Here is a 15131-nt window from a genome sequence, read left to right as displayed (position 1 = left end):
TTTTTTGCTTCCTCACCCTAAGTGCACCGGTTGTGCCCAGACGTAAGTCCTGAACTCTCTGTGCCACTGGATTCAAGCTATCCTGGCTGATGAGGGGTGAAACCCCGAAACCGGTCCCAGAATGCTTGTTTCCGGTCTAGGAAGGACCTGGCTTGGCAGTTCAGGCTGGACTGTTCCCATGAGGCACAGGGTCAAGACTGATTTGCATATAGCCAGGTCTAAACTGTGGTGGCATGGTGAGCAAAAGAATGATGGGTTTAACCCAGATCTCTTGACTGGGGGTGAAATTGTTGATTTGTTCTGCATTCTTTCCATCAATTCTGTGTCTTTTGCCTCCAATTTAGGAAAGCACTGGAAGAATCACATCTTTAAAGAACACTACATCACAATGTATTAACTTTCAACAACCCGGCTTACTCTCCTATTACACGCTGACTTTTAATGCTTGTATTTGACCATGTACAGCACTCCACTGCCTTTTGGTAACATTTGTGCTATTGAAATCCTTATAAATATATACATGGCCAGAATATAAGCATTTCCGATTATAAAAATAGCATTGCTGCTTGATCTACCTATTTCACATGGATTCTTTACACGTAACATGAGAACAACCAAGGGTTCCTCTTCTGAGCCTGATCCAAAGGGGCATTTAGTAAAAGACAGAAATGTGCTCACATAGGTTTCCTCCTACGTTTGAAGCAGATTACAGTTTGTAAAAAGAATTGTAGGCTTACACATAAAAGTAGATTAGTATATAGAACCCTCTGTCAAACTTTTGTCAAAGAGCTTTACCATAGCAACAGATAGATTGTAATGAGATACAAATATAAACCATGAAAACAAGCAACAATGAACATTCACACACAGCAGTTGTAAATTAAATTTGAAATAAGTGACAAGTCTCAGGTCTCACAAGCATTCCTGAAAATGAAGTGTAGAAAGAAAAAATGACACAGACGGAAACGCTGGTCAAGTGTTCTGGTGTCTCACTGTCCAGGAATCCACCAAAAGTTAGATTCAACCACCAGCAAAGATGTATAGCCAGGCACAGTCAACCACAAAAGGTAAGCATTCAATTACAAAAACTCTAAAACGTACCACAGACTTTCTAGGAACCTGAAAACCAGAAGACAGAGGCAGAAGAATACATCTTCGCTCCTCGATGTCCTGAAACAACGATGGGTCCAAACCCTTAAGTCATCATCACACCTTAACAATAGAACAATCAATAGAAAGGCAAAGACAAGACAGTTGGGACTTGATATTTGATCATTTTACTAATGAATAAATAAGGCAGAGAGGCAGAGGGGATTCAAGCCTTATATCACTATATACCATGATCTGCAGTAGCAACAGTCTGCAGGCATAGACATACGTTTTAGATGTAACATAGCCTCCTAGTTAAACTGAAAACAGCCACAAGAGGTCCAGCTCTGCATACTGCACAAAATTGCACTTTAGTGCATGCACAGTTGGGGCTCAAACACGGACAGTCATGGATTTCAGAAAGTACGTCAATTCAGATATACTGATCATGAGGAACGTCCAGCAAGTGCCAAGTTCTGCATGAGTAAAAGGTTTGAAATCTTGTATTCTAACATGTTATTTATTTTAATGTTTTCTCCATGGGAGAATGTTTTTCCCCATGGGGAAATCTTGCCCCTCATGCCCTATGGAATATGGGAGTATTTCCTTCACTTAAACACCTGCAAAATGTTTGTAACTCTCGGCTTTTATATGGAACACATAAGAGTGTGTTTTCGAAATGGATTTTTTTAACTTCATTTTGCAGTTCCGTCCCATGCTTCATTGAAGCTCAACAATCCTGTCCTTGAATGTATTAATATGCAAATTCCACCAAGTTGGTGGCTTTTCCAAATTAATCACCTGGAAAGGACTTTCCAAGGAAGCCAGATGCCTGTTAAAATCTCCTTGCTCAGTTCATAGGTCCTTACATAGGGGGGGACATCGAATTACCTAGCTAAGAAATCAACAGTCTCGGGGGCTCTCATGTGCTCAGAAGGTGAGATCTTCTTTGCCTGGAAACACCCCTCTTTAAAATACGAGAATGCTGAAGCTGGCTTTCTCTGCAAATGCCCCAAAATCCAGCCCTCTGGCTACCAGAAAAAATGCACAATATATTAGTTTTAAAAAAGGACGGATGATCCTACTTTTGGAGCAACACTTACAAATTTGACTTGTCTTAAGCCTGCCTTTGAAGGGTACCAAGATCTAAGAGGATCTTAAGACATTTGGATAGGAAACATTTAATTCATCGCGGATGCTAACATGACATTGATCAATTTAGCTGTTTTGTACTATACTCCTTGCACATCGCCTTTATCACGTAACTCCAGTCTGGAAGATGGCCTACAACAATATTCTAAACTGCTACTCCATTGTAAGTTATGAACAGACTTTCAGTATGTGCACATCTCATACTGAAGTCCATCTGGTGTAGCCAATGCATACCACAGGTTCGTTTGTAAAGAGCTATGCTACCCTGGCGACCTGGTTTGCGCTACACAAAACACCAAATAAATGAATGCAATTTACGAGATTTAATTTTCTGCCAATCATGATTCTATGCATCAGAGTTTAGAATTTACTTCCACAACTAACCTTTTTCTCATCTCAGTGAAACTTAGTGTATATAAGCTGTTGCCTTCAGTAGCGGCTCCTCTGCTAAGGCGGAGGAGCGTCGCCCCACTGTGTAAAAAAAGGAAAAAAATAAAATGATAGTAGCTGGACGTTATTATCATTTTATTTGTTCCTGCTGCAGTGTCTTGGTGGGGTGAGGCAGACTGCTCTGCTCTCGGAGGAGGGGAGGAGTGGTGGACTCTATGTAAGTACACATGAATGTTTGGCCACATTCATGCGCACTTTGCATATTCTCCACCCAGGTTGCAAGAACATGCCCAGACTCCCATTCCCTGGCTGAGCACTGAACCATGGTGCTCATACCAATCACAACGCTGCATTCAGGCGTTGTGATTGGCTATGGGGAGCATGGGAATCTGGGTGCTTCCTGTGTGCACAGGAGAAGCATGGAAGAGGACGGAGAGGATGGAGGAGAGGAGGCAGGTAAGCGATTTTTTTAACCCCTTCCTCCCCATCTTCCCTCCTCCCCATCTTCTCCCCTCCCCTCCCTACTGCTGATTCCCAGGAGCAGCCTCGACTTGTTGCCTTCACAGTTTTCGAGATGGGCTTCAGTAGTATTTCCCCAGTAAATACAGTCTTGAACTATGTCAATTTATTTCTTGCTCAATACAATACATTATATTTTGCCAGTTCAAAGTGTTTAGGACTTTTCAGCAGCTGGGGCATACAAAGGGTGTTTCTTGTATACTGATGTGTTTCCCATAGAGTTCTTTTCAACCCAGAGTCGACTTTTCAGTTTCACTTAATTAATGCAACACTCTAAGCATCCATTTGGTTTCACTGCACTGACAAAAAGGTTTTTAAGCACCTACCCAAATCCTAGCCTTATTCTTGTTATGTAGTCACAAGGTGAACAATTCTCGAAACCTATCTATAGTGTCAGATAATCAACTGAAGAGTCTCGATAACCAATCAGGACAATGGGGGCACCAAAACTGAAGCTGCACATTTGTGGGAGAAATTTTGACTCTGCAATTGTGCAAATACGCCTTTCCAAAAAGAGTTCTAAATATGTGTCACCTGGGCTACTTTTTATTTTCCCAGAACTTTATGGTTTTAGTGATTGGGTTACTAGGCTGATTGCAAGGCAATATACTTGAATATATTTTAAGATTTGTTATACTTGGCCTGCATAAATGAACTGTGGAAAGCACTGAAAAATGTACTGTCAGATGTTGAGCTCCCATATATATTCTAAACCATACATCCTGGAGTACAGATTCATAAACAAAAAGAGTGAAAATTGTTCGGACAGAATACTACGGCTCTGCCTTATCATACTTGTACCGTATTCACAAACGATTTTAATGGTACATGTGCATCAGGAAAGGTACGCCAAGCACAGTTTTCAAAGGCAGACTATTGCACCTTTCCTGTGACTTTTTGTGGGCTGCCTATACCACCCTGAGATGAATTGCACACAGTGTGCAATTCCACACATTTGAAGCAGTCAAATGCGCAAATACCCATTGCTTTCTTTTCTTTTTCCTCTCTCCCTACACTCCCACCAATTCTGAAGGTAATCCATCCCCCTTCCTATGCTTCAAAGATGAAAGGATTACCAAAAATAATCTTAAAAATAAATAATCCTGCAACCATAACTTTACTTCACCCCATACTTTGTACCCTGAAGACGCCTTGTGCATGACCTTAAATCATCAGAAATAAACTTATTTTTCATCCATTCAACATGCCAAAGAAAACATTAGAGTTTGCAAAAACACATCAATTCAAGATGCACATATCTGCTGCATACCCATTATAGAACGTGTTCAAAAATATACTGAAAGATAGCGGAATGGGTAACATATATGGACTGGTGTCAGCAAGCAGTGGAAGTGATTTAGAAGGCCAGGGGGTGCCCCAAACAATGGGAAACTTTGATCATCATGGAAGAGCTACAGAGGGCCAACACTGGGGCCGGGATGCACCGGTGAAGTTCTGCTACAGTCTGCGCTACAATAAGGACCCAGATGGTATCCCACAACTGTCTTGCAAGGGGGGGGACAGTGAGGAAAATCTTGGAACCCCCTACACAATGCTTGAGATCACACCACGGGAGGTTCAGAGTGTCAATTATGTGATGATGTATGTACTGTATGATCAACAACCATATTGTATAATGAGCATTGTTAATATAAAAATTATATATGCACACACACACACACACATATATATACATACACACACACACACACACTGAAAGAGAGACTAATGTGTACTCTTAAACGCAGCACTTACCTATGCCAGAAAATATATATACATGTAGAAGAGAACACTGAAATCAAAAACTACAAACCTTCAATTTATATGCTATAAATCTCAACTAGATGACCCTCTTTTGGAGATGAGAGAGGCACTTACTCTAGACTGGCTCAGTCCCCCAAAGATTGACTGGATGGTGACACACAGGTATTGTACCAACAAAGGTTCAATGTTGCCAAGCAACGAAATTAGATTTTTGAAGGCATGCATACACTTTTGATGAACTCTATCTCCATGAAAGTGTGACATATCAGTGACAGCTACTCCAGGAGGTTTGCAACAAGCTTCACAAGGTAGCCTGACCAGATTTAGCATCAAAATCACTTAGGTGGCGATTATGATGCCGGTCGGATGCGCGTCTCACAGGCATCGTAGTGGAAACAGGACCACCCAACAAGGAGTCGGAGGTCCCACTTCCAAGACTACGATCTGACTGCCGTGTTGACGACTGGATCCTGTATTTTTTCCATTGCGGCTTGTGCTGCCACTTGCAGCACAAGCCATCATGGAAAAAACGCAGAGTTTAAAAGCCAAGAAATTTGACTGCTGGCATTTAGTACTTAGGGCATAATACCTGGATGTAAAGATCCTGGCTGGAGCAGTGCCCCCATCAGGTCTGGATTTGGCCCGTGACCAGCAGATGCAAAAACATCCTCAGTTTGGCAGCCGAAAGGTGGCAATCTGCCTGTCTTACTTAAGCAATTGCCTGAGGCCAACTTGCTTGCACCATAAGAGAGAAACTGACCAAGCTGGAGGTATAATTGCTTATTGTTAGACAGCCTGTTCTCATGTTTACCTCTCTTAGCTTGATGTACCACATGAATTTCTCATGCACAACTTAACACTCTAGAGCACCTCTCTAACAGGGATGGAAGAAGGCTCAAACACTGCCTATGCAGCAGGGCCACACCTTGACTTAAATCACATCAGGCCCCCCAATCACCTAAATAATTGGAGTTCCAGCGCCAGCTTTAGAGATGGCGGGGGGTGGATTGGCTTCATCAGTTTGCTTGGCAGTGGATCTGCCCTCCGCTACATGTGAAATACAATGTAATGTTGTAAATCTGATACAATGAGTCATCCCAACATGGTTTAAATCTTGCCTTTCTGTTTGAATTTATTTCATTGGTCACATGCAAACAATTCCAGAAACAGTCAAGCTTCAAGGCCCACAACAACAACATGATATAACATCATTGGTAGCTCCTTCACTGCGGCGAAGGAGCGGCACCTCACTGCTTTTTTTTTTTTTTTTTACAGATTATGCACTGCTTGCATGGCTACTTTATTAAACTAATGACATATTGACATGCATAGGACAGTCCCAGCAGAAACACTGCTCTACTGAAAACGTTTCCCTTTTATATGGCTTCATTGAAACGACATATTTTATATCCAATGATGCTTGCTGCACAGTTTCGCAACACAGGATGATTGAACAGCCTTACTCAGCTTTACACAAATGTTGTTCAGAGTGTGACAAGCATTGATGTCTACTTCTATCTCTACAGCAAAAGTCATGAACGTTCAACCACAACCACTGATGTGGGTCTCCAGACTAAAGTGCTCTTTAGTATTTAGGAAACGAAATGTCTACATAAAATGAATAAAACATTTTGCCAGATCCTGATTCTCTTTACGTTTGGAACAGGCCATAGCGTATCGAATATATATCACAAGATAAACTTCCCTACCGGCACAAAATATTCCAGGCACTTCGCTTCGCAGAATGACGGTCCGTACTTTCTTATCGGATTTCAATGAATCTACAGTTTTCAGCATCTACACAAAAATACAAAATGAGACACTTTTTAAAATGCATTTATCGAATCTCAAATTCAGAGGAAACAAATCAGCGTTCTTCAAAAGCATACTTACAGTTTTCAAAAGACTTTTGCCGATTGCATTTTTGGAATGCGGTCGGTTTAATCCTAGTACAACTATTCCTGAAAAAAAAAAACACTACAGTGAGATTATTACAATAAACATTTGAATGGCAGTAACATGATAACTTGGCATAAGCTGTAGATTCGCCTCCTCGCCTCTCTGAGGAACTCACTGCCCAGCACCACAGCTACCCTCCAGCTGTCCAGTCTCCCATCTTCCCTTACTGAGCAGCAATTTTCAAGGTAAAAGGTTATGAACACCGCCTCATTTCCTCCAAATAGAACAGATGAAATATGGGGACGACCTCTGACTGGAACAGCAGGATTAGTCTACTTAAAAAAGAATTTTAAAAAACAATCTAAGGATTTACCCTGACATTTGGATTTTAATATAACCACCCAATCATAGAGCACCGCCTTCATTCGGTCTCCATCGCCAACACCCCAACAAACCTTGTCACCCTACCATGGTCTTATAATATATTCCAGGGCTGGAATACCGACTCAAAACACATGTAACACCCCCTCCTTTTCCCAATATTGGCTGCCTTCAGAAGTAAGATGGGCTGAGGGTTCTGCAGCCCATCCTGACCCAAAAGCTTTAAAAAAGGAGCATAACACTGTTTTTCTTTTAAGCAGAATTGTGCATTGCTGTTGCAGGCAAGTACATTTTACAGGTACTGCATCCGCCTCTGAAGTACTGGAATAGTGGCCATCTCTGAAATACTGGAATACAGCATGCATTCAATTTCAGACCTGCCTTTAAAACCATTTTTAGCCAATAAATTGGAAAAATTGTGATGTAAAATGAATAGTCTAACTAAACGACTGTTCAAAAAGCATATGGGGTATCCCCTTTAGCCCCCACCGGAGAGGGCCTTTCTTGCTTGCAGCACTCCGTCTCTCATTTTCCGAAGGGAGCTCTAAGTTCTCAAATTGGCTTTAATCTCATCATTACATTCTCTGTTTCTATGACATTTCCTTCCAAACCCACCATGAACGCAATTCCAAAGATTTGGTGAGTGAGCTGAACAGCTAGCTTATTTGGAAAACAAAATAATTCTATTTCCTAATGATATTCCAAGGCTAGCCCTTCGATTGCCTCAATAGATTATCAGGACCACTAGCACATTAGCCTTTGTTCAGCAACCGCCCAATGAGCCAGCAACTTTTTTTTAGAGGAAGGACCCAAAGGATTCCTGCTTTCTCTGATTGTCTTACATTAATATTTTTTATTCTCATTCATACCTCCAAAATTAGTAATTAGAAATATAGTGGGTGTACGCTACTAACATTTTACTCTTCTGCCTTTGAAAACCTTTGGCTTTGTCTGAAGAACGACTTAAAAATCTGTTATCAAGAAGAAAATAAGGAGTTTCCTCACTAGATTTCTGTTGCCTCTTTAACCTGCACATGACCACTGTCCATTCAGCCTCCCAGTTCTCCAAATTATTATTAAAAGTCTCCCCTACCTCCATCACCTAGGACATTGTTGCTACCAACCACTAGCCACCTTTATTTTCGAACCCGCTACCCCCTACCAACCTTTCACTTGTCAGAGGATGACAATCAGATTATGCTATGTGTTGAATCTCTCTGCAACACCTCTGCCATTTTGCCACAAGAAGCAGGAAAATTTAAGTACTTCAGCTGACTACATGGAACTTCCTCCGTGACCAAATAACTGATTTTTAATGTTAACCATGATATGTGGAATCTCTAATTATGCACATTTTGCCATTCTTTTCTAGTTCCTTAGAAGTGGTGTGTTAAGCTAAAGATGTGATTGTTAGGGACTAATTAGTGGCACAGGGCACTTTCTACGCAAAGTTAAATATTATCTTGAAGTCATGGAGTGTTATGGCCATGGTGTTGTTTACAAAAAAAAAAAAAGGAGATGACTTTAGACAAATTGATGTTAATTTAAAATGCATTGGTGGGATGAGGAGCAGGACATTGCAATGACCTATCTTTGGTACTGTGGTAGGCCTGATGATGTTACTTCTTTGTACTAAACGAAAGAAGCAGGGAAATCCCTATGACTTTTCTTGGTACTGGGTGATTTTGAGGACATGATCTTTGTAGATAAATGAATTTTTTTTACAAAAATAACTCCAAGATGTAAAACTTCCCAAATGAGATGGAGTGGCCTTTCAGTGATGGTGTCACTTAAATTAAGGTTTCCGACTTACTTGTATACTGAATAGCAGGATCGGAGATTTTGTGCTAATGAGATTTGGATTTACAACAAACAAATGATGGACGGAATGCTGACAATGCAGACATTCTCCCCCAGTCAAGAGATCTGGGTTAAATCCATCGTTCTTTTGCCCACTACGCCACCCCAGTTCAGACATGGCCATATGCAAATCAGTCTTGACCCTGTGCCTCATGGGATCAGTCCAGCCCGAACTGCCAAGCCATGTCTTCCCTGGACCGGAATCAAGCATCCTAGGACCGGTTTCTGGCTATCAGCCGTCATCAGCTGTCATCAGCCAGGATAGCTTGACTCCAGTGACGTAGTGAGCACGGGTCCCACGTCTGGGAATACCCATCCCACTTAGGGCGAAAAGCGTTACAACAAACAAATGATGGACGGAATGCTGACAATGCAGACATTCTCCCCCAGTCAAGAGATCTGGGTTAAATCCATCGTTCTTTTGCCCACTACGCCACCCCAGTTCAGACATGGCCATATGCAAATCAGTCTTGACCCTGTGCCTCATGGGAACAGTCCAGCCCGAACTGCCAAGCCATGTCTTCCCTGGACCAGAATCAAGCATCCTAGGACCGGTTTCTGGCTATCAGCCGTCATCAGCCAGGATAGCTTGACTCCAGTGGCGTAGTGAGCACGGGTCCCACGTCTGGGAATACCCATCCCACTTAGGGCGAAAAGCGTTACAACAAACAAATGATGGACGGAATGCTGACAATGCAGACATTCCCCAGACGTGGGACCCGTGCTCACTACGCCACTGGAGTCAAGCTATCCTGGCTGATGACGGCTGATAGCCAGAAACTGGTCCTAGGATGCTTGATTCCGGTCCAGGAAAGACATGGCTTGGCAGTTCGGGCTGGACTGTTCCCATGAGGCACAGGGTCAAGACTGATTTGCATATGGCCATGTCTGAACTGGGGTGGTGTAGTGGGCAAAAGAACGATGGATTTAACCCAGATCTCTTGACTGGGGGAGAATGTATGCATTGTCAGCATTCCGTCCATCATTTGTTTGTTGTAACGCTTTTCGCCCTAAGTGGGATGGGTATTCCCAGACGTGGGACCCGTGCTCACTACACCACTGGAGTCAAGCTATCCTGGCTGATGACGGCTGATAGCCAGAAACCGGTCCTAGGATGCTTGATTCCGGTCCAGGGAAGACATGGCTTGGCAGTTCGGGCTGGACTGTTCCCATGAGGCACAGGGTCAAGACTGATTTGCATATGGCCATGTCTAAACTGGGGTGGTGTAGTGGGCAAAAGAACGATGGATTTAACCCAGATCTCTTGACTGGGGGAGAATGTCTGCATTGTCAGCATTCCGTCCATCATTTGTTTGTTGTAACGCTTTTCGCCCTAAGTGGGATGGGTATTCCCAGACGTGGGACCCGTGCTCACTACGCCATTGGAGTCAAGCTATCCTGGCTGGTGACGGCTGATAGCCAGAAACCAGTCCTAGGATGCTTGATTCCGGTCCAGGGAAGACATGGCTTGGCAGTTCGGGCTGGACTGTTCCCATGAGGCACAGGGTCAAGACTGATTTGCATATGGCCATGTCTAAACTGGGGTGGTGTAGTGGGCAAAAGAACGATGGATTTAACCCAGATCTCTTGACTGGGGGAGAATGTCTGCATTGTCAGCATTCCGTCCATCATTTGTTTGTTGTAACGCTTTTCGCCCTAAGTGGGATGGGTATTCCCAGACGTGGGACCCGTGCTCACTACGCCACTGGAGTCAAGCTATCCTGGCTGATGACGGCTGATAGCCAGAAACCGGTCCTAGGATGCTTGATTCCGGTCCAGGGAAGACATGGCTTGGCAGTTCGGGCTGGACTGTTCCCATGAGGCACAGGGTCAAGACTGATTTGCATATGGCCATGTCTAAACTGGGGTGGTGTAGTGGGCAAAAGAACAATGGATTTAACCCAGATCTCTTGACTGGGGGAGAATGTCTGCATTGTCAGCATTCCGTCCATCATTTGTTTGTTGTAATGAGATTTGGAGGCTTAAGATTTGTCGAGAACTGAATGTGAATCAAGCAAACAGACGTTTTCTGGGCAGTTTTCTGAGCTGTTTATTAAAAGATGGAGTGGGGAATCATAAGCATACATATGGGAAGAGATGTTAAAGGAGTGAATAACTTCCACCAAGAAGAGAATTGTATGTATTGAAGAACATTAAGGGGAGGGAAGTGTGACAATGCTCAGATTTTGCTAATGGAGAGTCTGCAATTGTTAAGATCTATCTGATGGAAATTAACGCATTCATTTTTAAGATGAATTTCAGATACCCACCTCGTCTGGTAAATTAAGTAGTAATAGAGAATGTTTGAGAGAGTCAAAGGCCATACTTAAGTCCAGTAATAAAAGAAGTGCTAACAAGCTAGTGTCTAGTGATAATAGCTGCTCTTGACAAACATCTAACTGGGTGTTTTAATACTGTGAAAAGCGTAGCAGATACATTTTCCTAATATGTTAGATGTAACAGATTGTTAAATTGAAATAAACTTGACGTTGTTTAACAGGTTTGTAGTCAGATATTTTTCAATATGCAATGGATGTTGTCTAAGGCGCAGTAGTTTAAAAAATCACTGGGATCAGCCTTTTGTTTTTTTTAGCACAATTGTTAGTTTAGCAGAATCGATAACCAGATTAAGAGATTGTTTCATGAAGAATGTATTCAGGATTTTAAGCACATCTGGAAGCACAGGACTTGGGCCAAAATAACCGGGGCATGCGTCACTCTAATTCTCATATACTATTTTCAGCCTTTCATGAGAGAGGAATGGAAAAAAAAGCTCAAAGCTAGACTCAAATTAGTTTTGATTATGGGATCATAATTAAGGAAGCTTTGATACTAGCTATTTTGCCACTCTTATATGAAAAAGGATCAACTATTTTAAAGCAGAGCAGCAAAGTAGAGAAAAGAATCTTACAACTAGATTTAGTAGAGGATAGAGATTTGAAGATTTGTAAGAGGGCAAAAGCTTTATCTTCTGCCTCTCTGACTTTAGATGTATAGTAAGATTTATTCTGGCGCAGGGCAATCTCCATGGATCCTGAAGCATTGATTCAATGGCCCTTCATTTTTGTTAGTTCTTAAAGTGCTGCTAAAGATACTTTATTGTTGTAGAATTTGTTATTTTTAGAATTATGTCTGCGATTCTTTAGGACCTGGTTAAGAGTCATCCGAGCAAAGAAAATCTCAGCTGTCTGCTGGAGCGTTATTTTCTGTATGGGAGTTAGGTGATAAAGCTCTTGTTTAAGAGATTGGTGCTGATATTGTACATGTTCTGTTACAATTTAAGAAAGAAGTGACAGAGTTGTGTGAATGTTGTATATTTTGCGAGATTATATCAACCACAGTAAAAGTAAGAAAATATTGATTAATACTTTTTTGAGGAATAAATGTACTGTGACATTAGATAGCATATTTGAAAAGGATTGCAGCATGAAGAGTGTGGCCATATTCTCGAGTGGAACTGCTTGATATGCTCAAGAAGCCTAAAGAACAACCTAGGCTCTCATTACAATGTCGGGCGGATGACATAGTTGTGGGGAAGCAACCTACCAACCATAGGTCGGCAATTCCAACACCCTAATTTGGATGCGACCGCACATAGTGAAGGTGTAACCATTCATTTTCCAGTGGGAGCTGGTGCAGCGGACGGAAAACACCCATAGCACAAGCTCACATCGGAAAATTGAAGTTTGTAGGCATCCCTGCACCGTGTGGCAGGCACCTTATGGTGCCTGCCGGACGGTGCAAGGATGATGAGGTGGGAACCGTAGATGCCCCCCAAGCCCATAGGCGGAGGGCCAGGGAGCCCCAAAGTCGCTTTCTAACCGCCAATCATTGGCTGTCGAAAACCGACATCGTAATCCATCAGCTCCGTCATCATTGAAAGGATTACCACTATGTTCCTGTTATGATGGGCTCACAGAGCCCATCAGAAGAGGAGCGGAATTGCCTTGCGGTTTTCCCTCTGATCGCCGTAATCAAAATACGGTGGTCGGAGGGAACCTCAAGATGTCGGGAGGAAAGCCTTAGACTCTTGGTCAGAGGCTCTCCGCCTGACATCTAAATTGGGCGTCTATATTCAAGGTCCCAAATTCAGGAATCCTTAAGTGCGGTTTTGAAGGTCTTCGACACTCTAGCCCTTGGCATTTTGAAATAACACTTCTTTCTCAAATTCAAAAAGTACCTCAAAACTCCCATTTTCCATGTATTTATTCAGGTTCTAATTCTCGTTAGAGCTAAGCTCTATGTTACCAAGAATGCAGAGTTACAGAGTTCCACTGGCTATGTTACTGCTTGGAAACAGTGAGTGCAATTTGTCTTGTAGATTTTATCACATTTTATGCGGAGCACATTCTTCATGTATAGTCTAGGTGCACTATACAAGTGCATTATATAAATAAATAAATGCAGACAAAGTAAGTTCTGTTTGCATCATAGTGTTTTATCCATTTCATTAAAATACACTTATGCATCTTAGGCCTTGTGTGCTTGAATTACAAAATAAGTTATACTCAACTAATATACACTAATCCTAATGAAACACAACAAAAATAGAAAAGCAACACTGCAAAATGGAATGAAAGCCAAGTGAAGAAATTCTCTATTGAGTTTTGAGGAGCCTACTTAGCTTAAATTTACAGTCTGTATACATGCAGTCTTGGTTAGACAACAGATGTGTGACATTAAATGTAGGAGCTTTAGATGTGAAAGTTTCCGTTACGATGTTGCAGCCTGTTAATTTTCTCATTAACTGACAGATTTGCTATAAAGTCTCTGGAATGTTTCAATTTCCACATCAAGGATGCAGCCATAATTTACTTCCCAAAGTGAGACCTGTATTTTTAATACCTAAGCATATTTTTGCCACAGAAAGCCAGGCATGACCTTGTCCTTATGCATGGCCAGTATCTATATCAATTGGACATTGGCTGAGTGGGGGGGGGGGTATCCTACTCACGCAGCAACTACAATTTCTGTCAGGGTGAAGTCACAAGCAAACCCGCAACTAACCTGTGCTTTCAACTGGTTGTGGACAAGGACACTAAAATTGTTTCCACAACTGGATTGGCCTTTGTTCAGTTGGTCTGTTTTTTCCCAGAAGAATACTGCTTTATCCTTAATTTTTATTATTATCATTATCATCATTATTATTATTGAGTGTTTGTATGGTGCAACAAGGTGTTCCCAGCGCTTCAGGTGTGGGGAGGTCAGGCTGAGGGCTAGAAAAGTAGGGTCTTTAATGCTTTGCAAAAGCTAATAAAAAGGCAGGAGTAGCATCTCAAGGATTCAGAAAGGAAGTCCCATAGTTTAGGTCCAAGGAAGGAGAAGGATCGTCCTCCCATTTGGGCTCGTTCCACTCTTGGAACTACAAATAGTAGTTGGTTTAGTATGGTTCCAGGGATATTCAACTGAAATTTGAACTATCTTTCTAGCGCCTCCGAAAGGTAAGCAAGTCTTTTTGTGCATCTGTAAGGCTTAAATGTCAGCATTTCAAGGACCACTGCAAGAAGTGTTTCTCTTGGTGACACAGCTAGACACAGGTTTAGGCAAATACTTGCTCTTGATGTTTTCTTTAAAGCATAATGTGGAGACATTACAGTGTACCTTCATCTGCTAGAGGTTGTGCTAGTCATGGCCTCCACTGCAGAGCACATATCTTCAGTTGAATCAACAACATTGAGATTAGTCCACTTGGCGCGAGTGTGATGAAATGTTGTCCATGGATTTAAATCAGGCTGATAAGCTGTATATTTGAATCATGTATATAAATAATGATGTAATGGTGATAATTGCCTCAACAATAAGTATTAATATGGTATTGCCTGACATTTCTAACGTATAATGACCCTTTCAAAATGGATGCCATTTTGCACTATGATGCTGATGATCTAGTAGTCCTACTTCAATGTTGGTATTAAGTGCACTATTCGTGTATAGTGGTAGCAAACGTTGTTTGATCCGTGACCAAGGAGCGGCTGCTCCAAAACGCACCGGGCTTTTTCGCTGTATGAAATAAAATACATCCACGCTGAAAGGAATTGGGCCCGGCATTGGTTTTTGCACAAAGAAACTAAGGAGTT

At 42.0% G+C, this 15131-nt stretch overlaps 1 protein-coding gene across 1 annotated transcript in view; it reads right to left on the bottom strand.

The window, feature by feature from the left end:
* AUH (AU RNA binding methylglutaconyl-CoA hydratase) overlaps nt 1-15131 on the bottom strand; it is a 536927-nt gene that overhangs the window by 482124 nt on the left and 39672 nt on the right. Inside the window, exons 2-3 of the mRNA XM_085632723.1 lie at nt 6808-6875; nt 6624-6711 (exon numbers count right to left, since the gene is read on the bottom strand). Coding sequence (XP_085488849.1) covers nt 6624-6711; nt 6808-6875 — 156 coding nt within the window. The remainder of the gene's footprint in view (nt 1-6623; nt 6712-6807; nt 6876-15131) is intronic.

The sequence above is a fragment of the Triturus cristatus genome, chromosome 2_1 (genome assembly GCF_964204655.1).
Source record: "Triturus cristatus chromosome 2_1, aTriCri1.1, whole genome shotgun sequence".
Classification (NCBI taxonomy): Eukaryota; Metazoa; Chordata; class Amphibia; order Caudata; family Salamandridae; genus Triturus; species Triturus cristatus.
Note: the sequence above shows the minus strand (reverse complement) of the source record. Positions and strands in the feature narration are given on the sequence as shown.